Source organism: Carettochelys insculpta, chromosome 5 (genome assembly GCF_033958435.1).
Source record: "Carettochelys insculpta isolate YL-2023 chromosome 5, ASM3395843v1, whole genome shotgun sequence".
In the NCBI taxonomy this organism is placed as follows: domain Eukaryota; kingdom Metazoa; phylum Chordata; order Testudines; family Carettochelyidae; genus Carettochelys; species Carettochelys insculpta.
This window is the reverse complement of record NC_134141.1, coordinates 47,655,269-47,680,577: the sequence shown is the minus strand read 5'-3', so window position 1 is coordinate 47,680,577 and position 25,309 is coordinate 47,655,269. Positions and strand designations below refer to the sequence as shown.

General features: G+C 44.2%; 1 protein-coding gene across 1 annotated transcript; it reads right to left on the bottom strand.

Moving 5' to 3' along the window:
- Window positions 1-271: 271 nt before the first annotated feature.
- Window positions 272-22,589, bottom strand: MINAR2 (membrane integral NOTCH2 associated receptor 2). Its single transcript, XM_074994148.1, has 3 exons — window positions 22,440-22,589; window positions 1,737-1,982; window positions 272-451 (listed from the first exon to the last, which is right to left on the bottom strand). The coding sequence occupies exons 1-3, from the start codon at window positions 22,587-22,589 to the stop codon at window positions 272-274; spliced, it is 576 nt and encodes a 191-aa protein (XP_074850249.1).
- Window positions 22,590-25,309: the final 2,720 nt, after the last annotated feature.

The window sequence follows — 25,309 nt, the reverse complement described above, 5'->3', positions numbered from 1 at the left end:
ATATCAGTAGATGTGCAGGTGAAGGAGTCCCTGGTGGGTCCTGGACTTAACACCAACCATACCACAACATAAGGCAGGCACTGTGGTGTTCAGTGTGTACTTTGCCTCTTTCACAGTCCAATTCCTTACACTGAAAAAGGGATTTTGTAAAATTTAGATGTCAATAAATTGCATTCATGACACCAACTTTGAAATGTGGATAAAACCAAGGAAGGAAAGTATTTTCATAGAAATATTTATTGGAAAACCTCTGTGACTGAATTTGGTGGTATCAAGTAAATAATATGCTAACAGTAACTATTGCAATCAAAATGCAGACAGCGAATACCACAAGCAGGATGATTAGGCAGTATTTGGAATGCTTCTTCTCTCGCTCCTTCTTTTTCAATAAGGTGTCATAACCTGGAGTATAGACATCTCCCATCCAAAATTGCAGATCATTAGGATTTTCCTAAAGGAAAGACCAGAAACATGAATTCACCTTCTCTGTATTGCACAGTAAGTCACCAGGTCATAATTAGTCAGGAGTATTTTGCCTATCATCACTTAATGATTAATGAATTTAAACCATCATAATTTGAATCAGAAAAATTGATACTTGAACCCTAGGCTGCACTAGATGCCAAATGCTGTTCCACAGAGGACTACTAAAACCATTGTTTTAAGCCAGGAACCTAATGTAGGACACCAGCCACTGAAACGTGATAGAGAACAAGAGAAACTACCTGATAGTCTCAAGCTGATGCAGAGTTGCTGATTGACAAATGCAGATCCAAGTCACATTTCAGCAAGGAGAACAGTCAAAAAATCTCTAAAATACACACCAACCTGCCCACAGGCAGGTGGGGATGTGGTTATGAGAACTTAATTTATTGGAAAAAGGACTCTGAGGCATAATTTATTTGACCAGTTTCTTATATGGCCACTGTCAACTTGGTATCTTAGGGCTAAATCCACAAAGGTACTAGGCTGCTGCAGTGCTTAACTTTTAGATACTTTGCTACCTAATAGAATCCATAGCCCTGAATGAGGTGAGAGAAGCATCTCAAAATGGAATTTTTTGAATTCCAGAATTTGGAATTAAATTTTTCTGGGATTATCAGGCCTTGCTGGTGCTTAGATGGAAGCTCAGTACAAGCAGATGATCATCAGCAGGTCTTACGTGATTATATGCATGGGCACTAGCAAACATTTAGGCACTTAGGGGACTTTACTAGTGGAAATGCAAGGGCCAAGTGACTTTAGATACCTACAGGACTAGACAGCTGCCTAGCAGAGCTTTTGAGGATTTCAGGAGTGGCTAAATATTGGACTCAAGTCCCATAAAGTGGGGGGTAGGCAGCTAAATGTCTTTGTTGATCTAGCCCTTACTACCTCACAAATAACTGTGAATTTTTCTCCACATCCCTTGTGAAAGATAGGATAATATTATTACACCCCTGTTAAAGATGAGAGGAAAGAGGCACAGAGACACTGAGGGGCTTGCTGCGGGTGACTTAGGACATCTGTGACTAAGCTAGGACTGAACTGGTGTTTTCAGTGTCTTACCCTTACTACTTCCCTACCTCTGGGGACTGAATACATACTGCGTTGGGGTCCTTACAAAAACAAATACTAAGGTTTACTTCTGAAACCAGCCTCACCAGCGAATAAGCACAGCATTTTATTCACTGGCTCAAGTGTAAATACAATGCATAGCATCGACTCTGTTCGGATATGAGTCTACAGAACAATACCTTTAAGTAGTTTGCCAAGTTAGAGTGCAGTGATTGTTTATCATAATCTTGAACAGTCCAGGAAGGGGCTTGTTTCCTCTCATCCCAGTCATCCTCATTTCGGATGTCAGTGTACAAAGGATTGCGCTTGATAGTGGCTTTCAGGGAGACAGGCGTTATATGTTCACAAAGAGCTTTGTCAATCACTGCTGGGCTGACGGCACTCACTTCTAAACCAGGCTGCTTAAAGACATTTCTTTTTTCTCTCTGTAAAATAAAACAAAAATGTTTATCATCCTCATTCTTCTCAGAACACAGAGCCCCTTACAGACCCCGTCTGCTGTGCAGAGAACTAACTTTAAAATAACAAATGTCTATTCTTTGTGTTCTGGTCTAGAAAGAGAGAAGAAGGCTGTACAAGGTAAAGGAAGAGCCTTTCTTCTTGTGTGCAGTGAAGGCCTGTACACAAAGGGTGCATCTACATAGGAACTAACTTGAAAGTTAACTTTGAAGTTAGGTACAATTTCGAAGTAGCCAGCAGAGAGTCTACACGCATTTTCCCCTTGCTTTGACGTTAACTTCGAAGTAGGGAGTCCAACTTCGAAGTCCTTACTCCATTTCTGGGAATGGCATAGTAGCCTGCTTTGAAGTTTGAAGTAGCTGTATGTAGATGCTCAACTTCAAAGTTGTACTTCCAAGTAAGCAACTTCCAAGTTATCTTTGTAGTGTAGACATAGCCAAAGAGTGCGAAATGCTGCTGTCTATGTGAACTGTCATAGTAATGCCTTTTAGGAGAGAAGACGGTTATAGGAAACAAGTGCTATGAAATAGCTACTATAAGAATTGGGTTTAGAATTGCAGTTCAGATGAAGAGAAAGGAAATATATAAGGACAAAGCACAGTTGTGGAGACAAGACTTAATTAGATATTGAGGGCCAAAACCACAGCAGTATAACTTGGCATGGCTTTTCTCCTGCCTTATTCTCCACAGAAATTGAATATGTTCCACTGATCGTGTCTTTACTGAAGACTTTTATTTTAAGAGCCCTCCACTATTTCCGCAAATGTCCGTTTGTAACCATTTAAAGAACTACCATAATTTTTTTTTTGTCCTCTCTTCAAGACCTGAAGAAAACAAACCTTTCTTCACCAACACTTCCATATAACCGGGCTCATCTAGTTCTGACTTCCTTCTTGCCTGTTTATCAGCCTTGAACTGATGGGGCAATTGGCTGCTTATCTCAGCCAATTTAGCCAGCCTGACTGGTCGAATCCCTCCATCTGCTGTCTTCAGAGGAATCTTATTAACATCTCAAGTATCTGAGTGCAGACTCACTTCTTTGCTCCCTGCACTCTGTCACAGTGATGTAAGTGGATATATCTTGATTAACTTAGTAGAGTTACACTATTTGACCCCCAGGGTGTGATTCATACCCCAGTTTGGGAGTCTTTCTGTCAAATAAAAGGGCTAAAGTAGTGTAAGGAGGCCCTAAAAGCTCCATACTGGGCTGAGGTAGAGGTCTACTGGTGCAGCACTGTAGAAACCCAAATCTCACCAAAATCTGGCAGAGCTGTAAGTTGCTAATATTGCGTAGGCCAATAGCCTCCAAGATAAAAAGTCCTGTTACTGGAAACCTGAAGAGCACAATTTCAGCTCACCGCAATTCCCTTTTCACTACTACTTTAAATCAAATGAATTCTAACAGCCCTGGAAGACACATTTATGATACATTCCTCAAATAAATTCCTAGCTGTTCTAAGGCCGGCCCAAAATTGCTCTGACAGCATATGTGCAGTACAAATGGCACTCTCCTGGTTAGAAAATAACATCTCTCTCTCTTTCGTAGGGAGTACTGGAGGAGAGTTAGAGCCACATATTAAAGCAGCCTAATTTAAAACAAAAATCTCAGAGAAGCGATCAAAACAGATTTCCAAATACTCTTCCCCACCTTCATAAAATGTCTCAGGCATTTCAAATTTCATCCACCGAAAAAAGAGTTCAGAGGCAAACAAATCAAGACAGCTTTTTTCCTGCCACCTGAGGGATGAATGAAGAGATTTAATACAATTTAATACCCCATTCATCATGTGTGGAGAAGAGGGGGTTGCTTTTCCTTTAAATTTGCTGAGAGGGAAGGGAAAAATAGCAGATTCCATATACATGATCCATTGTGAAAGCATCATTCTGAAATTCTTATTTTTCTCCTATGTACAAGGAATTAAGCTTGCACATACAAGACACACTATCTATAATTGTCATGGTCTGATCTAAGAAGGCAGGAGATCCTGCATGACCCCAGCCCCTGCATTAGCTCATTGCATTTGCCATATGCCAGTATTTAACTTTCTCATAGCTTCACATCACTGTTACAGCTGACACTAGAGCCATCTGGCTTCTGTGGGCCTGTTTTCAGTTCCATTGGCATTTAAACTGTCATTTCTGCTGCCTGCATTTTTCTGTGTTTCTTATTTACAATTCTTCAGTTACTTTAATGATGCTTCCTGCAGGCTTGCTAAATGGATAGACATAGAGAGCTGCCATACTGGGTCAGATCAGTGGTTTATCTAGCCCAATATCCTGTCTACTGACAGCAGCTGGTGCCAGATGCTTCAGAGGGAATGAACAGAACAGGTAAATTGTTGGGTGATCCATCCCTTGTTGTCCAGTCCCAGCTTCTGACATCCAGAATGGAATTGTGTCCCTGACCACTGTTAGGTAAATTCCATGAGAATAGGACCAAGTCTTTATTGAGCCCAGTTATAATTTTGGTCTTCACTCTATACTCCAGCTACAGCTTGACTACGCATTGTGTGAAGAAGTATTTCACTAAGTTAGTTGTAAATTTGCTGCCTATACATTTCATTAGGTGATTCCCAATTCTTGTGTTATGTGAAGGGGCAATTAACACTTCCCAATTCACTTTTTCCATACTGCATCTGATGAAATGGGTCTTTGCCCATGAAACCTTATGCTCCAAAATATCTGTTAGCCTATAAGGTGCCACAGGCCTTCTTGTTGTTTTTGCAGCTACAGATGAACACAGCTACCCTTTCTCCATGTTATTCATAAGTTTATAGACTTCTATCATATATTCTCTTAGTCATAGCTTTTCTAAGGTAAATGGTCCCGTTTTTTAAATCTTTCCTTAATCTGTAAACGTTCCATATTCCTACTAATTTTTGTTGCCCTTCTTTGTACTCTTTCTAATTCTAATATAGCTTTTGAGATGAGACAACCAAAACTGCACTCTGTATTCAAGTTGTGGGTGTACTGTGCATTTTTAGTGGCATTATTATATTTTCTCTTTGTCTATCCCTTTCCGATAATTTTGGTATTAAGAGTATTTTGGTATTAAGAGTATTTGGTATTTTGGCTTAAGAGTGCTTGGTCAGGGACCTTGTCAAAAGCTTTCTGAAAGTCTAAGAACACTATAGCCACTGAAATACACTTGTCCAGATGCTTGTTGACCCCCTCAAAGAATTCTGATAGATGGGGTGAAGCACAATTTCCTTTTACAAAACCTCTTAGCCCTTTTCCTTTTTGTTCATATATGCACCTGATAGCTCTGTTCTTTACCACAGTTTTTACCAACATATCTGTACTGAAATTAGCATACTGCTGTCTAATTGCAAAGATCACCTCTGGAGCCTTATTTATTTATTTATTTAAAATAGGAGGACCTTGTTAAAGAAAGTGTGCACTTTCCGTAGTGAGATGTTCATTCTGTCAAGGCTAAAATATTGTGAAAAGAATGTGTTTTGACAGGAATGCATTGTAAAGAAGTTGTTTTAAATAACAATATTTCCCAATAAAGCTTGGATAACTGATTCAAATATTTCTCAGAATGCCAGTGCATGGTCGTTTGATCACATGTTTTGGTGATGCCCCCATATAATCTAACTACCCCTTTATCCCAGCAATTACCATACAGTACCTTCTGCTTCATTGGAAATAATGTAAGGATTTGGGTATGCCTATGAGCCTGATCATGGGGAAGAGGTGAGGGCAGTGACAGCTAGAATCTTGATGAGAGCACATCTGGAAACACTGGTGGGAGAGTTGTAGGAAAGACATAGTGGTGTAAAGGTGGTGGTGGAATTAACTTGCATGTAGCAGAGCATGCTACCTTGAAGATTTGGAAGTAGATGTAGCCTTTAAAAATACAATGACTGAGAAGGAAAGATGCTTCCTAGCAGAAGTAAAGGTTTAGGTTTAAGGGCTAATGAGATAGCAAGTACCAGGGAAAAAAGATTATGCACACAAGAAGCAGATAAATAGAAGGAGGGCAATTAGAGCTGGGTAAATATGTACAACATGTTACAAACATTCATTCATAACCTCTTCTATGCCCTTTGCATAGACTTCCAGTCTGATCTGATGGGGTTCATAAGAATGGTAACAAAAGGGAAAGCGTTGTGAATCCCGGTACAAATGTGCAATTACACCTTTATGGATGATCTAGATGAGTCTGGGGAGCCAGCTTGACAGCTTGGATTCAGAATTGATGGGATCCAAAAAACATATAAGAACTAGGTGTTCGGTGACTATTCATACAATATGCATAGTGAATTGGAAGCAGTAAATATATAAAGCAACCATTATAGTGAAGAATTGATGAAGAAACCACAGTCTAAAATGTATTCACCAAGTATTCATTGAGCAATTCTGCAAACCCTGAACTGTTTTCTTAATAGGTACTTTGCCAACAGAAAAAGAGCAACTGTCTGACTAATTTTTCACTGTGAATACTTTACCTGTCTCTAAGTAGGACAGAGATCTGGTGCAGAGACAGCGGCCATAAGGATTCTAGTCCAACCTAGTAATATTATTATTTCGTGGTATAAACTGCAATGTGATCTATTTACTTAGGAAATATTTTATTACATGGCATGATAGCTAATTCTAGGTCTCATTTATTAATTATTAGAAATTTGGTAAGTTTTTAGCCTGCTTTTGTATATTCCTACCATGAAAAAAATACGTTAAAGTAAAGACCATTACTCATTGAAACCAGGAAATCAAGAATTAAGGCAGAAATTTGGTCTCAAGCCCGTTTTACTGAAAGTAGAGCCCAAAGGAATTTCTACATAATAGATGATTGTACGTATTGTAGGTCAAATTTTGTTTGGTGAATATATATTATATAGCAAATGTTTTTACATCGAGATTTGACAGATCTGGTCACTTCATAGAGTCACTTGGCTAAATTAGAATAACATTGGCTTAGGAGGCCTTTGTTCCCACATCTCTTCCTTCCCCGAGCTTGCTGAGGCCACGTGGCATTGCTGCCCTTGTCCTTTAGTTCCTAGGCAGGTCTACAGTGCAATTCTGAATCACGGGCAGGATGCAGGGAATGGACTCTGCCGTAATTTAGATGAGATTTTGCTGTGGAGGAAAATCTTATTTATTGATTGCCCCATATAGACAGCACAACAGAAATACAGTCCAGATGTGACAAAGGCAATAATAACTGGGACAGGTTTCCTACCATGAGGAAAGCTTGTAATCTTTGTGCCAGTCACAGTTGACTGAAACGTGCTCTTGGTTAGTTACCCTGACCATCTGTGTGTTCAAGAGGCTCAGAGAGTGCAACTAATGCTAAGAAAATGTGAAGAAAGTGTGCCTAACAAGGGGCCAGATATCAGTTTTTCCATCACTACAGCTGTTACATGCAGACTAGTATCACCCTCATCTTGTCTGAATTGAATTTAAGCCAACTAGTCCTAATCCTGGCCCCAATCTTGGCTGAACATTGGAGTGCTGAGAAACTTCCCTGGTGGAGTCCAATGAAAAACAGATGTAGAGCTAAGTGTCATCAGCATCTCAGTGACAATGCAGTCCACATCAGCTCAGTATCTCCTCTAGTGGCCTCAGATACAAACTGAAAAGGTAGGGTGACAGAATGGAATATTGGCAGCACCACAAATGAGCGGACCCTTTGGGCAGAAGAGCAATTTTTCAGTATTATACCATATGGGTCCTCTCAAGAGGAAGGAAGGGAGCAATTAAAGCACCACTTAATCTATCCTTGTCAGTGTCCACAACTTTGCCAAAAAAGCCCTCCTGGTCAATGGACAGAAAAGCAGGTGGTGAATGTGAAAGTGTCAGTGTGTGCACTTGGTCTTTCTCAATTGCCAGGAGATAATTAATAGAAGAGGCAAGGGCTGTCTGTACCTAGCTAGGCCTAAAATCAAACTGATAGTGGTCCAGGGAATTTCAAGTACTCTGCAGATTGCCAAGAACTGCTTCATCATAAATTCCTCAATAATAATAAACATGGGTGGCAGGGCAACAATTACGTGAGCAAATAGTTAGCATGAGTTAATGCTGTGCAAACTGATAAATTCATTACACACCTCAGAGCATTGTGTCATGCCTCTGAGAAATGCATTAGCATGGGTTCTTTTCTTTCTTTAAAGATACGCTTCTGGGAAACTAGCTGTGACAGAAAAGGAGCTCTATGAATGCTCTCAATATTATATCCATTATTGCTGTAGCAGTATCAATCTCAGCCTCTTCATCTATGTCTACACTACTGCGACCTGTCAACAGAAGTTACTGTCGGAAGATATCTTCCTACAAAACTTTTGTTGATAGGGTTAGTCCACACAAAAGCATATCAAAAAGCAATCCGCCCTATTGACAAGAGTGGCCAGGCTGCCTGGCCCTCTCTCAACAGAGTTGCCAACCAGAAGCACAGCAGACAGGGGTGTCTGGTGACTCAGAAGCCCAGTCTGTCAGCAGAGGGCCCCCTGGAGAGTCCACATGGCTTTATTGTCTACAGATTCTGTCGAGAAAGTTGTTCTGCCTTGTGGGGAAGAGGCGGAAGGCTGCCAATGCATTTTTAGTGTGGATACTCTGGGGGTTTTGTCAACAAAATGCCTGTATTGTCAGAAAAAAACCCTCTAGTGTAGATGTAGCCTTAGAGACAAAGTGGATGAGGTAAAGAGAAGTTACTTACCTGCAGTAACGATGGTTCTTCGAGATGTGTCCCCCGTGGGTGCTCCACAATATGTGTTGGGCTCGCCTGGTGCCGCAGACAGGAATTCTTCTAGCAGTTTCTGTTGGATCGCGCATGTGCCGACGCGCGCCGCTCCCTTGTGCGCCCCCGGCCATGTGCGCGATCCGGTCCCCGCCAGTTCCTTGACCAACTGCCTCGGATGCTCCTGAAAAACACCAGACAGAGATCCGAAGCAGGGAGGATGGGCGGGTGGTGGAGCACCCATGGGGACAGATCTCGAAGAACCATCGTTACTACAGGTGAGTAACTTCTCTTTCTTCTTCGAGTGGTCCCCGTGGGTGCTCCACAATAGGTGACTACCCAGCAGTAACCCAAGTAAGGAGGTGGGTAATCGATTCATGTGCAGCTTGCCCCCGAGAGGACTGCTGTCGACAGACGGGTATCCTCCTTGAATACCCGATGCAGGACATAATGCTTGGCGAAGATGTTGTAGGATGACCAGGTCGCCGCTCTACAGATGTCTTTTAACGTCATGCCCTTGAAGAAGGCTGTTGACGCCACCACCGCCCTGGTGGAGTGAGCCCTAGGCGGGGCCAGCAAAGGGGTCTTTCGAAGCTCGTAGCACATTTTTATACAGGACACAATGTGCTTTGAAATTCTCTGTGAAGAGAGGCCTTCCCCTTTTGACCTTGGAGCGAGAGACACCAGAAGCCTGTCTGTTTTCCAGAAGGACTTAGTTCTGTCTATGTAAAAGGCCAACGCCCTTCTCACGTCTAGGAGATGTAGGCGCGCCTCCTTGCTGGAGCTGTGAGGCTTCGGGTAAAACAAGGGTAAAACTATTGGTTCGTTAAGATGGAACTCCGAGGAAACTTTTGGAACGAAGGCTGGGTGTAACCATACGGTTACCGCCTCCTTTGAGAATACTGTGCAGGGCGGCGTTGCCATCACTGCTGCAAGCTCACTCACCCTGTGGGCTGACGTAATCGCAAGGAGGAAGGTTGTTTTCATCGTAAGGAGTCGGAGGGGTACCGTGGCTAATGGTTCGAAGGGTGGTCCTGATAGCGTGCTGAACACCAAGTCCAAACTCCATGACGGAGGAAGCGGTTTTCGAGGGGGGTACAGGTTTACCAGCCCCTTCAAGAACCTTGTGACGATAGGGTGGGCGAATACAGTGGGCCCTTCCTCTGTATGCCGAAAAGCTGATATAGCAGCGAGGTGGACCTTTAGCGAGGATAGAGAAAGCCCATCTCGTTTGAGGTCCAATAGGTATTCTAGTATTATGGTTATAGGAACGTCAAGGGGAGCTAACAGCTTGGTGGAACACCAGGCTGTAAATCGAGTCCATTTCTGTTTATAAGTCCTGGTGGAGGTCCTTCGGCTACACTCCAAGACTTGTTGTACTCCCTCCATACACGTGCTCTCTAAGGCGCTGACCAGTGGATTAACCATGCTTGTAGGCGCAGTCCCTGAGGGTGCGGGTGCACTATGGACCCCTGAGCCTGCATGAGTAAGTCTGGCGCCACCGGTAAGGGGAGTGGTGGACGATCCGACATGCGCAGAAGCAAGGGAAACCATTGTTGCCGGTCCCAAGTTGGAACTATGAGTATCATGCGAGCTCTCCCTTCTGGCTTTTTGCAGAACCTTGTGCATAAGCGCTGTGGGGGGAAATGCGTAGAGTAGAGGGCCCTTCCATGAAATCATGAATGTGTCCCCCAGGGACCCCAGCCCTATTCCTGCTCTGGAGCAGTACTGGGGACACTTCTTGTTGTACTGGGTGGCAAACAAATCGACTTGGGGAAACCCCCATGTACGAAATATGCGCCGTAGCAGGTCGGAGCGCATCTGCCATTCATGCGTGAGTGCGAAGCGTCTGCTCAGCTGATCTGCCTTCACGTTGTGGGCGCCCGGCAAGTACGAGGCTTTTAATGTTATGTTGTTGGTGATGCACCAGTTCCACAATCGGACTGCTTCCGCACATAACGCACGGGATCGAGCCCCTCCTTGTCGATTGATGTAGAACATAGTGGAGGTATTGTCGGTATTGATCCCGACTACCTTGCCATGCAGGTATTCTCGAAAATGTCTGCACGCGTTGAACACTGCTCTGAGCTCCAGTATGTTTATGTGCAGTGTCTGTTCCACAGGGGACCATAGCCCTTGCGTCACCTTGCTGCCAATGTGCACTCCCCATCCTATGTGGGAGGCGTCGGTAGTAAGAAAAATAGAAATTTGTGGTTGGTGGAAAGGCACCCCCACTAGCAGATTCTTGGGGTTTTCCCACCACGCTAGGGATCTGTGCACCTCTGTCGTGGGCAACACTACCCTGTGGACAGTGTGGGATGCCGGTTTGTAAACACTCGCCAGCCAAAGCTGCAGGCTTCGCATGTGTAACCTGGCATTCTGTACCACAAACGTCGCTGCCGCCATGTGCCCCAACAGTTGCAGACACGTTAGGACCAGCACCGTGGGGCTGTACGTCATGACTTGCATGGTGCGGAAGCGGGCGTCGGGCAAGTATACTCTTGCTGTGATAGATTTTATGCGTGCCCCTATGAACTCTATATCTTGCGTGGGTTCAGTCTTTCACTTTGCGAGGTTGATAACTAGGCCCAGCGAAGTAAACGTGTTCGCGGTGACGTGTATCATGCGTAGGACCTCTGCCTTTGAGGCCCCTTTCAGTAGACACTCGTCCAGATATGGGAAAATAAACACCCCCTGTCTGTGCAGGTAGGCTGATACCACTGCCAGGGTTTTGGTAAAGACTCTGGGTGCCGAGGATAGGCCGAACGGAAGAACCCTGTACTGGAAATGTTCCCTGCCGACCGTGAAGCGGAGGAAGCGCCTGTGTGCCAGGTGGATTGTTATATGAAAGTAAGCATCTTGTAAGTCGAGGGCTGCAAACCAGTCTCCATCGTCCAGTGCTGTAAGCATGGAGGTAACTGTGATCATCCGAAACCGTTGCTTGCGCAAGTAACGGTTGAGGCCCTGTAGATCCAAAATCGGCCTCCAGCCTCCTGTTTTCTTCTCTGTTAGGAAGTAGCGTGAATAAAAACCTTTCCCTTGGAATTGTTCTAGCACTCTTTCCACTGCCCCTATGAACATGACGTGATCTACCTCCTGCTTCAGCCTCGCCTCATGGGCATCGTCCCTGAGATGAGGCGGGGCGGGAGACTTCGTCGGTGGAAGTGACTGGAAAGGGATCATGTAACCTGTGGCTATAATTTCTAGCACCCATTTCTCTGTGGTGATCTTTTGCCATTGGGAGTGGAACGGTTTGAGGCGATGATGGAACATGAGATGAGAATGGCATTGAGCGATGGTATTGATAGTGCAGCCCCCGACATACCCGTCAAACTTGCTGTCTCTGGGCCTGTCCCGAGGGTGTATGGCTTTGTTGAGAACGTCGCCTGGGAGCCCTGTCCTGCTGCTGCTGTTGATGGCGCCCTTGGTCGTAGCCTCGCTGATATTGAGCGCGCTGTGGTTGGTAAGCATAGCGTCTTTGCTGAGGGTAAAATTTCTTTTTCTTGTATGGGGGGTATGAATACCCAAGGTCCTAAGTGTGGCCCTCGAGTCTTTGCTGGAGTGGAAGACCGAGTCGGTTGAGTCCGCAAACAGCTTTTGCTTATCAAAGGGAAGATCCACGATCTTCGCCTGTAGGTCTCTGGGGATACCAGACGTCTGGAGCCAGGATTCCTTACACATTACCACTGCTGCGGCTGTTGAACATGCCGCTGTGTCTGCCACATCCAGGGCAATCTGGACTCCCGTCTGCGACACCGCATAGCCCTCTTGGACAATCGCCTTTAACACCGGCTTCTTGTCCTCTGGGAGTGAATCCATGAGGGGAGTGAGTCTAGAGTAATTGTCAAAGTTATGGTTTGATAGATGTGTCGCGTAATTTGCCATTCTCAATAATAGGGTAGAGGAGGAATAGACCTTCCTGCCAAACAGCTCTAGCTTCTTAGCATCTTTATCCGACCCTCCCCCCCCCCCGATTTGTACTGAGACGTCTTCGACCTCTGCTGGGATGAATCGACCACCAAAGAATTGGGTTGAGGGTCACTAAAGAGGAACTCCATGCCCTTGGCTGGGACGAAGTACTTCTTATCCACTCTCTTGTTCGTAGGCGGAATAGAGGCCAGAGTCTGCCATATGTTAGTGGCTGACTCCATAATGGCTTCGTCCAGTGGGATAGCGATTTTAGATGAAGCCGGGGGTCTCAAATTTTTCAGGAGTTTATGGTGCTTCTCCTGCACCTCCGCTATTTGAATGTCCTGTGTGAAAGCTACTCTTCTGAACAGCTCCTGGAATTGTTTAAGGTCGTCTGGAGGGGAGACATCCCCGGGGGCCAGGACCTCATCTGGGGAGGATGAGGAGGAACCACTGGGGTAAACCTCCCCCAAATCCTCTGGCTCCCAAGTTCGGTGATATACTTGCTCCCTGGAGGACTGTGAAGGGAAGTCTCGGGATTCTGGACCTAATTCCCCCTGGGACAACTGTGTTCCCGTCCCAGAGCGAGAGTGTACACGGGAGTATTGACAAGTAGTAGGAGACGACCTGCCCCTGGATATAGACCTGTGGTGTCTGTGTTCAGCATGATGAGGATGACCATAGCAGCATGGGCAAGGGCCCGGTGATGGAGACGTGGACCACGATCGGGGAGTGTACCCATGATGTCTGTGAGAGCGGAACCTCCGCGACGACATAGATAGTGGTGAAGCCGGTTTGTGATAGTACTCAAGGGGATCCATGCCCCAAAATGGTGAAGGTGGCCCGAGCCACGGCGAAATTGGTTGGAGGAACGGAGAGGGAGGCCCGAGATAAGCCGGTGGAGTTACAGCCTGGCGGTGCGGCGTGTGTATCTCGGGGGGTTGGGTGGGGGGGGCTGGGTGATAAGGGCAGCGCGGCCCTTCCTGGAGATGGACTAAGGTGCCGAGTTTTTGCTTTTGCCTTGCCCCTCCCCTGTGGGGTGGGCGCCGCCCCCTCCCGTGCTGGGGATCTTGGCCCCATTGTCGGCGCTGTGCTGGTAGCTTCCTCTGGTGCCGATAGGCTCCGTGCTGGGTGCCCCTGCGCCCTCGGCGCCGTGGAAGCCGGTGCCGCATGCGTTGGTACCGCCGATTCCAGCGCTTGCTGCGCTGGAGCTCGCGGCGCCTTCTGTGCCGCCTGTTGTGTAATTGGAGGCTCGGCCTCTGCCATGTGTGCTGCTGCGCTGCTGCTTTCATGAGCTCGCGGCTGGGGGCTCTGCGTTCCGCTCATCCTGCCCGCTGGGCCCGCCGGCAAGGATCGAGCCGGGGAGAGTTTCCTCCTCTTCTGCACAGAGGGTGTCAAAGAGGCTGCCTTCCTTTTATGCGACCCAGAGGGCCCTTCTGCGTGAGGCTTCTCCAGCAGTTCAGGCTGGAGGGCCTTATCAAACAAGATCATTTTGAGCTTCATCTCTCTGTCTTTCCTGGCCCTGGCTGTAAGCTTAGCGCAGTGGGAACACTTCTGGGTAATGTGCGACTCTCCCAGGCAGCGAATGCATTCACTATGCCCATCGGAGGCCGGCATAGCCTCGCAGCATGACTCACACTTCTTAAACCCTGAAGAAGCCATCGTGGTGAGTCTTTACTGTTAATAGGGTACTTAACCACTAATCAGTGCTTTCTAACCCAAAATAACATTCACGGCCTTCAGGGCAGTGGACGGCTCAACAGCCTTCTTGCCCGCCCCTCTCTCCTTCGTTCCTGTTCTCTCTGCTGCCTAATGTTCTCTTTCTTTCTCTCCTTTTTTTTAATAGTGACAAAACAAATGAGCTACACGTAAAAAAACAACTATCTTATCTGTCTCTGGCTTTAGCCGGAGCGGATTCCATCTGCAGCCGATGGCGGTTGACAAGGAACTGGCGGGGACCGGATCGCGCACATCGCTGGGGGCGCGCAAGGGAGCGGCGCACGTCAGCGCATGCGCGATCCAATAGAAACTGCTAGAAGAATTCCGATTTGCGGCGCCGGGCGAGCCCAACACTTATTGTGGAGCACCCACAGGGACCACTCGAAGAAGAACATCTTTTCTTGGACAAACTTCAGTCTGAGCTGGTGTCTTGCTGCAATAGAAGTTTGTCCAATAAGAGATCTTGTCTCTCTGAGAATTGTAAGTGATCTTGTCACTTAAGTAAAGTTACTGTATAACTATGGCAGTTCCTTATCATTCCCAGTATGACTGTATCAATCTAACATAATGGGGAAGGCTGCTGTAGGAAGAACAAACAAGAAAGGAACATCATGGCTCACTAGGTAAGTGACTTCAGATGAACACTTGGAAGACAGTCACAGAGCGGTAGACTTGTTAGTCTGTATCTTCACAAAACACAAAAGCAGTCCTGTAGCACTTTAAAATATAATATAATATAATATAATATATTTTGTTAGTCTTTAAAGTGCTACAGGACTGCTTTTTTACTTGGAAGAATAATCGAGTTCTTGGGCTGGAAGGGACCTCAGGAGGTCATCTAGTCCAGCTCCCTGTCATCTAGTTCAGCAATATAACTGTAGGAAAAAATTCAAACAGACAAACAAACAAAAAAACCCAGCAAATGTTATTTTACCAAGGCTGGAAGCATGGAGATTAAAAGAACACTAAGGAGTTTAAAAAAGAAAACCTTTCTCTAGGGTCATGCACCAGTTGTTGTCCAGAGAGACAGGCTGACATAGGGAGAGGTTCTACTGAAGGAGTTGCCTTAGGGAAAAAGAAGCATTAGAAAAAGCTGGTTCGTTGTCTTATATCTGTTACCTCTGAAATGCTTTCGATCTGATACATAATACTGTGCTTGATGGAGACTGGCTGATCACTGGTTACCACTTCCCATTGCTCCTAGAGAAGCGAACAGAACTGCAGGAGGCTGAGCCTAAGGGTACATCTACACTACAAGGTAAAATTGAATTTAAAGGCTTTAACTCAACATGAAGACATCACTGTCTTCACTGTAAATGTAATTAGCTTGATGTAGTCTGTCCTATTGGCAATACCAAAATGTCGATATTAATGGATAGGTACAGCATCAAAAAAACAAGTTTTCTCCCTCCTCCTTATGACACCCTTTTAGATAGCTGAAACTGCTATCATGTCGCCCCTCAATCTTCTCTTTTCCAAACTAAACAAGCCCAATTCTTTCAGCCTTTCTTCATAGGTCACATTCTCTGGACCTTTAATCATTTTTGTCACTCTTTTCTGGACCCTCTCTAATTTCTCCACATCTTTCTTGAACTGTGGTGCCCAGAACTGGACACAATACTCCAGCTGAGGCCTAACCAGCGCAGAGTAGAGCGGAAGAATGACTTCTCGTGTCTTGTTCACAACACACCTGTTAATGCATCCCAGAATCATGTTTGCTTTTTTTGCAACAGCATCACACTGTTGACTCATATTTAGCTTGTGGTCCACTATAATCCCTAGATCCCTTTCTGCTGTAGTCATTCCTAGACAGTCTCCCCCGTTCTGTATGTGTGCAACTGATTGTTCCTTCCCAAGTGGAGCACTTTGCATTTGTCCTTATTAAACTTCATCCTGTTTACCTCAGACCATTTCTCCAATTTATCCAGATCATTTTGAATTATCACCCTATCCTCCAAAGCAGTTGCAACCCCAGCAGGATTGAGAACCATTAACAACTACTCTCTGAGTACAGTTATCCACCCACCTTACAGTAGCCTCAGCTAAATTGTATTTGCCTAGTTTTTTTATAAGAATATCATGTGAGACCATATCAAATGCTTTACTAAAGTCTAGGTATACCACATCTACCACTTCTCCCCTACCCACAAGGCTCGTTATCCTATCAAAGAAAGCTATCAGAGTGGTTTGACATGGTTTGTTCTTTACAAATCCATACTGGCTGTTTCCTATTACCTTACCACCTTCCAAGTGCTTGCAGATGATTTCTTTAATTACCTGCTCCGTTATCTTTCCTCGAACAGAAGTTAAGCTGACTGGCCTGTAGTTTCCTGGGTTATTCTTATTCCCCTTTTTATAGATGGGCATTATATTTGCCCTTTTCCAGTCTTCTGGAATTTCTCCTGTCTCCCATGATTTTCCAAAGATGATAGATAAAGGCTCAGATATCTCCCCTATTAGCCCCTTCAGTATTCTAGGATGCATTTCATCAGGCCCTGGTGACTTGCAGACATCTAATTTTTCAAAGTGGTTTTTAACTTGTTCTTTTTTTTTATTTCAGCTTCTAACCCTACCCCTTTCCCACTAGCATTCACTATGTTGGGCATTCCTTCATCAGACTTCTCAGTGAAGACCGAAACAAAGAAGTCATTAAGCATCTCTGCCATTTCCAAGTTCCCTGTTACTGTTTCACCCTCCTCACTGAGCAATGGCCCTACCCTGTCCCTGGTCTTCCTCTTGTTTCTAGTATATTTATAAAAAGCCTTCTTGTTTCTCTTTGTGCCTGTAGCTAGTTTGAGCTCATTTTGTGCTTTAGCCTTTCTAATCTCACTCCTGCATTCTTGTGGTGTTTGCCTATATTCATCCTTTGTAATTTGTCCTTGTTTCCATTTTTTTATACAATTCCTTTTTTATTCTGAGATCATGCAAGATCTCCTGGTTAAGCCAAGGAAGTCTTTTGTCATATTTTCTATCTTTCTTATGCAGCAGGATAGCTTGATTTTGGGCCCTTAATAATGTCCCTTTGAAAAACTCCCAACTCTCCTCAGCTGCTTTTCCCCTCAGTTTTGCTTCCCATGGGACCTTATCTACCAGCTCTCTGAGTTTACCAAAACCTGCCCTCCTGAAATCCATTATCTCTATTTTGCTGTTTTCCCTTCTTCCCTTCCTTAGAATTGTGAACTCTATGATTTCATGATCACTTTCACCCAAGCTGCCTTCCACTTTGAAGTTCTCTACCAATTCCTCCCAAATCAAAGGTAGATCAGCTTCCCCCCAGTAGCTTTTTCAACCTTTTGGAATAAAAAATTGTCTCCAATGCAATTCAAGAACTTACTGGATAGTCTGTGCCCTGCTGTATTAGTTTCCCAACATATATGTGGATAGTTGAAGTCCCCCATCACCACCAAATCTGGGGCCCTGCATGACTTTGTTAGTTGTTTAAAGAAAGACTCATCCACCTCTTCCACCTGGGTAGGCAGCCTGCAGTAGACTCCTAGCAGGACATCACCCTTGTTTTTTACCCCTCTTAGTCTAACCCAGAGACTCTCAACACGTCCATCTCCTACATCCATCTCCCCCTTAGTCCAAACGTGTACATTTTTAATATATGACAACACTTCCCCCCTTTCTTCCCAGTGTATCCTTCCTAAGCAGGCTGTACCCTTTAATACCAACATTCCAATCATGTATTATCCCACCAAGTTTCTGTGATGCCAACGATGTCATAGTTGTATTTATTAGCACTTCCAATAAATAAATACAACTATGACATTGTTGGCATCACAGAAACTTGGTGGGATAATATGTATGGCAGCACCATGTCCTTAATTCAACTTTATTAGCCTCCACAAGTGTCCTATATGTATCCCACAAAGCTACACACTGCACCTGGCTCCACCCTACCAGTGGGAGCCGGTAAACTGACCAGGGCTGCTGTGTTGTCATTTTCCTGGGTTTCCCAAGCTGCAGGACCAAGGAAACTGACAGCACTGCTTCACCTGGCTCCCAGCTCAGAATACTGAGCTGAGGGAACTGTGGGCTAGGTTCCCACAATGCACTGCTGCAACAGCTGATGGTTGTGTGGAAGCAATATGCCAAATTTGTTGGGAGCCTGTGGGAAGTGAGGATACTCAAAATAGAATTTTAAAAACAAGGCATTATAAAATCAATTTTAACAAATTTGAATTTATCTTGTAGTGTAGACATAGCCTAAGGCAGACCTGCTGAGAGAAGTCACGGTACACGGGTTGCTGAAAAGATCAAGACCGTTTTACTTAATAGCTATGTGACAAACCTATACAATAAAAAGTAATGAATAGACACTCTGACACTGAACTAGAAAGTGTAAAAAGGTGTTGCTTTGCAATGAAAGTTACTTTTATCAGGCTGCCTTATACAACTGACTAAATTAAGACTTACAGATGAAGGAAACACATAAGCATTTAAGTGGCTTCCATTTGAATAGTCATATGACAAAATTCCAAAAAAAAATCACAGAATACATATTTGAGCAATCACTTCATGCAGGAAGGCCAAAATAGCAACATTTCTTTAAAGAAAATTAATTTTTGGATCGGGAATGTAAGCTAAATTCAAGGATTAATGACCTTAGGAGTCTGCAGATCATAAGTGAAACACCCCTCCCACCTATTTCTGAATTAACTAATTTACCTCCCATTAGCCTGCTCACCATAGCATTCATAAACCATTAGGTCTGCAATGTGCTATTATGTTTTAGAGTCTGGAATATATCAGATATTTAGTTTCGCCTTACTTGTCCATCAGCAGAAAAGAGAAATAAAAATGCACATTGCAAACCACTGCATCTATGAATGCGCATTGCAAGCCACTGCATCTGTGAATGAACATGTGCCAGGACAGAGTTGGGGAAGGTGAGTTAATGTGATTGTAAACAGTCCTTTATTGTAAGGATGACCCTTATTTTCATAAAAAGAATTGGCTGTCCCATACTAAACCATTTTGGGACACCTTTTAGCCTGTATGTCAACCATCACCAGAAAAATCACTATATCCCTCAAATCTGGCCTGGTGGACCATCTGCATGTGGCCAGGCCTGTGAAGAGGCAGCCAGGCTAAATCTAAATGGGACCAGCTGTTCTTCAGATGTGCTGGTAAACGGCCAAAGGTGAGAGGGCCATGCAGGATAATTGGGGTCTCTGGTTGGGTGATTTCCAAGGCCAAAGATAGGGAATCCAATTTTTGCTCCCCTTGGTGCTGGCTAGCTGGATGTGCTGCAACACTGGGCTGTGTCCTTTGTGATGCCTCACTAAATTTCCAGGTTGTGGTCATGGGGTTCATCAGCAAAGTCCAGTGCTGAGCACAGGTTGTGGAACAAGAATCCAAGAGTAGAAAGTGCAGCTTTCATAAATATGTGAGAGCAGAGGCAGATGGAAGTTATGCACAGTGGAGAGCAGGAGAGGATGGTCCCTGGATTCAGGATTCAGGAAACAGGATTCCCCAAGCACTGGGACTAGTTGCACAGAAGGGCTTGGCCTTATGTACCCTCTTCAGAAAGTAGCCAGGATCCCCAGAGAGAGAAGAGTGCATAAGCTATTTGCTTTCAGGAACAGCAGCCTTTCCATTAGAAGTGAACAGGATCTGATCTCCAAGGAAGAGAAGGGTTGTCATGAATGAATGAATGAACGAATGCCTGTAAAAGGGTTAAACCCAGAGAGAGTGGCTTCTCTGTTTGGAAGCATCCAGTGAGCCAATGGGAGGAGAGAGGGGGATTTTTTAATTGAAGCAGTTACCTGTTGAAGGGGCTTTCTTTTGTGTGGCCAAGGGAGAGAGAGAGAGAGAGAGAGAGAGAGAGATTTAATCCTGAGCAGGGCTAAAGGAATTCAGTAAATATCCAGGTCACAAGGAAATCTGGGTATGCAGATATGTAAGTAGAAAGGAAACGTTTAGTCAGACATAATCAGGTTACTTTTTATTTTGGGTTTGGTGCAGGACTTCTGAGGTTGGATGATCTACTCCGCCTCTCCTCCCCGCCCCCCCCCCCCCCCCGCCCCGCAAACACTGTAACTTTTAAACTGAATCCCTGGGAAGTGACTTGCTGTGATTCAACCTACCTTTCTTTTTGTTGTTCTGTAACACCTCACACGCAAATATGCTGCATCACATAAATCTTTTATTTTGATAATAAATCATCTTTGATAAGGCAGTTTGATTTCTGTGTCCTAGAGAAGGGTCTGTGTAGATACATGCCTAAGACTGAAAGGTCAGTCATCAGATTGCAAATTCATTTCTTCCTCTTTGTTTTCAAGCTCTCTCCTAATGGAAACATCCTGAGTATGTCTTCCTGATTTTTAAAGAGGGGTTTTCTCATTTGGGTGGTGGCAGCTACCTCCAAGGGTCATGGAATCTGTTCTATGGAAACCTTGCAAGTGGAATCCTACAGAGGTAAGGTCTCTTGCTGTGAGAGGGAGATCAGCCTGGACAAGGGTGATAAGAAGTTAATTGTGGGGAGCAGGTTTCCTTCGGTTTGACAGTGATTCTGCCATTTTAATATTTCCCATATCCTCCAGGGCTGTAATAATGACCAGGAAGCAAAGCTATGTGAGAGAGGAGGCACAGCATCTTATAGCAAGTGGGAACTAAGTCCAAACTAATTACCTCACTCTCTTGCATTATAGTTATGCTCGCTACACCCATTTCTTCATAGGCTGAGCTTTTCTGTTTCCTACTCTGGAAGCAGGAAGGTTATTTTTTTTTGGACAGAGCAATAAGGTACATGAAGATGTTTCATTTTGAAAAAGCTGTTGTACATCAGTGTCCCAAAAGGGTCTCATCTCAGGTAGGCAGGGCGGGAGAGTGCCTTTACTGGTATCGGAGTGAATCATTGGTAGAGCAGAGGACAAGCTCCTGCCCCTCATGCTTGGTGCAGGAGGTTTTCAATGCACAGTATGCACTGTACTCTTCTGCACATTTCACCCCTCTGGGATCTCAGAGTAGCCTGTAGCCTCCATCATCACCTAGAAGACATTGCTAGTTTCACACATCACCATCCCTGAAGAAAAATCAGTCACTTTTCATGCTGTCAGCTGTGGGAAGCAGAAGGGGAGAGTGTGCATGCAAGCTAGGACAATTCTCTCTTATTTTTACAATAAAATACTGGCAACGCTCCTCCCGTCCAAGAGGAGCTTCTGGGACATCTGCAGTTGGGGTCCCCCAGCCGATCCACTGAGGTCTGTGCACTTTCTGGGGTTCCGTGACAGGCACAGGGCTAAGTTTTTATATTCTACGCTCTGGGGAGAACTCAGTGAGGGGAACCTCTACTTAAAGGGTTTCTTCTTTTCTTCCCTGTCTCTGTGTCCTGCTTCCATGTCCCCCTAACTACTATCCAGGAACAACCCTCAGGTGTCTGCTTAAGTAACTCACCCACCAGCAGTCATGACAGCCAAGTTAATTGCATGGTATGCAATCACTGACTGTGAATGCTAGTTGTTACAAGGAGATGGTAGTTCTGTCTCATCTTTAAGGATTCAAGTGAGTTTCCGTTTTAAACCTGAATTTTCCTCCCCAAGAATTTTCCTCCCCATTAGCTCTGAGCTATGTATTGTTCCTGGGTAACTTCCAGATGACCCCATAAATATAAATACATACATCCTTTAATGTTACCAATGTCATTCATACACATACTGGGAACTAGGAGGCAGCAGGTCAGTGCTGGTACTAACAGGCCGTGTTCCCTGTAGGTTCTGCACTTGGGAGGCCACCCAGAAGAGATTGAAATGCCACCCAGCTGATTAGCAACGTTCCCAGTGCACCCACAGCTATCACATCTTTCGACTGGTGGTGCACATAACAATTTATTCTGCACATGGATGGGAAAAACAGAGGGAACATTTCTCACTGGTGCAGAATTACATATTAGTGGTAGGGGTTGAGTTCATGGTATCAGAAACCTTATTCCAATATGATCTGCTCCTCCTGAAGTCGCTGCCATCAGTGGTGCAGTATCAAGGACATATAGCAGCTGCAATCACAGCAAAAGGCTCAAAGCCAAATTTCATTTTTTCTTGAACCACAGAATTTGTATGGAATAATAAGGGCACAAATCAAACACGCAGGTCTTTTCTTCAGCTCTTACCTGTAAGTAGACTTTGTTGTGCCATTGCTGTGCTTCTGGAAATCTTGCTAGACTGGCGTGTAGCAAGGCAGAGCTTTTCATTAAAGACTTCACTTCTAGTTGTAGGAATTTATCAGGGTGGTTGTTGTTTGGCAAAACAGAGAAGTCCATGTTCCCCTCCTGTTGAGCAATAATGAAAACAGCCCAGTCTTCTGCTTCCTGGCTGCTGCATGCGTCTTCTATTATTAATGAAGTGAAAAAGATCCTACAGTTGCCTGAAACTGTACCTGACCTCTTCTTGGTGTCGCACTCACTCATATCACACACCAATGACACAAGAGCATTTAGAAGCAGCATAGCAGGCAGGGCATGCTTTCTTCAGTGCCTAGCTTAAGTTTTCAAGTTCAAGGTCCATTTTGATACACACACACACTATTGTTTTTAAAACTAACAGAGTATCAGTGACTAGATGCATGAGACACTTATATGCATACCAGCACTTCCTTAAATGACCTGCTAAAGATCTCAGGTTTACACTATTTCCTTCTGAGCTAATTGGAGGCAGTTCATTCCACAAAGGAATTGTGCAAGTCCTTCAACAATTATTCTCTAGGGATACTAATTCATTTGATTTTGTCATGCAGTTCAGCTAGTAGCTTGATGTTAAAACAGTAACATACACATTCTCCGATTAAAGGGATATCTTGTCCATAAGTTATTCCTCAAGATGGGGGATATTAGTTTATTTCATCCAGTAAACGTTCTCTGCGAGCTTCATCTTTCTTCTAGTCAACAGGAAGCTCTCATTGACTTGAACAGGATAAACTCAAGGCCTTAATTTTCATTACTGTATCTGTGATGTTTGCATTTTATTTCAGAGTTTGAGACCGTTTCAGTATTTCATATTTTATTATGTCACTTTGATTTTGACTGGCGAAATTTCTTTCCTGCAGCATAGCCACCAGCTACAACCAATATGAGTAATAAAATACACCAAGCTTTCACTCTTTGGCTGCTTCTACACATGCCACTTCCCGTTGGAGGTGGCAAGGTGATGAGGCAATTCAAAGCAGGCTAATGAGGCATTAATGTGCACATTCAGATGCTCATTACCATAATGGTGGCTGTGCGAATTTCAAAGTGCAGGCTTCAAATTGCAGATTGACAGTGAAGATGGGGCAGCTTCAAAATAAGTGCCCCACTTTGACATTCCCTTACTTCATCTAGTTTTGTGAGAGTAAGGGAACATCAAAGTGGGTTGCTTATTTCGAAGCTGTCCACATCTACACTGTCAATCTGCAATTTGAAGTCCTAACTTTGACATTTGCAGTGGCTGCCATTATGCTAATGAGGCACTGAATAGGCTTGTTAGTGCTTTGTTAGCCTGCTTCAAATTGCCTCATTACCATGCCCCCTCTGATGGTAGGTGGCATGTGTAGAAGCAGTCTTTGTTTCAATTCAAATACACATTTCTAATTCTTGGATTTAAATTCAGGTGTCCTTGCCAATTAGTTTAGATGCAAAGATTTATTTGTCATGAAAATAACTAAAAGCAATAGCTTCATCTCCTCGTGACAGGGCCTTCAGTTGCCAGACACCTAGATGGTATAGGGAGGATCAGACCCTCCTTTTCCCTTAGGTCCTGGCTCTGAGTCTGGGTTGGTTCCACCCCAAAATGGGGGAGATGGATGTTGCTTCTAGCCATAAGTGATAGTGGGGAGATGTGAGATTCAGGACCCATTGTCCTGAGCTGCTCCCTATGTAAATCCCTTAGTCTGGGGCAAAGCCCTGCTAGTCCAGTTTCCCCACAGTTGGAACTTGTTTGCTGACCTCCCTTGGCTGGGGAAGATTTTTGCCTCCAGTGGTTGTGCTGGCAGTCAAGTTGAATCTCTGCCTTCAGGCAGGCACAGAGACCTCCTGCCTCTTTGTCAGCCCCTTACTGAGCCAGGCTCTCTTCTTTCCTCCTGCTGTAGGCCTCATATTGGCTGTGGGCTAGCTGAACACATGGGTTTTCTTTAATCTGCGCTGTGTCTGGCAGCTGTCTCACTGCTCCTTCACGCTCTTTTTTTTTCAATGTGTTTATAAAAGATATTTTGGATTAAACATTTATGGTGATTGCCATATAAACTTTGCAGAGTTGTATTAAAGCATACAAAGCCAGAAGTGAGAATAAGGATGTATAAAAGTTATTACTGACCAATTCGTTCTCACTCTCAAAGATCAATGAAACAGAAAAAGGAAAACAAACCATTTTAACAGTGATGGGTTTTTTCAGTTTTAATAATGCAAGGTGTTGTAGGTACCAAGTAAATTATTTATAACAAAGAATTGATTAAGAAGTTTCACCTTTTTTGTTGACTCTGTGTGCGTGACTTTCCCAAAAATGTATTCATTTGATCACTTTTTTGTGAACTTTGTTTATTCTGTAGCTGCCAGTTGGAATGCCATATTAGAGCAATATTGCTTGACTGTGAGTGGTCACAAATCAGATGACAGGTTTTTTTTCTGTCTGAACATAGTCTTGGAGGTATGTAATTGTGTATAATTTTAAGCATGTGACTAGTCCTATTAACTTTAATTTAATTCAAGTTAATGGCTAATTTTAGACATGAGAGGATCCTCAGTTCCACTTAGCTAAGTACTAGTAGGGCAATCAGTCACTTTGCTGGATTGGCACCCATATAAATAGCTAAATAGAGCCTTAGACAATTTAATTGTTACATGGTCAAATCTGAAAGATCTGGCTTGTAGAGCAGCTCAAGCTGTACTGCAATTATTGCTCTGAACAAAATGATACTTCAAAATGGCACTCAAATTTGGCTGGACTACATAATTTTTTCAAATACCTTTGTGAAGTTGCATAGGGAACAAGCGTTGCTGCCTCCCTGCAG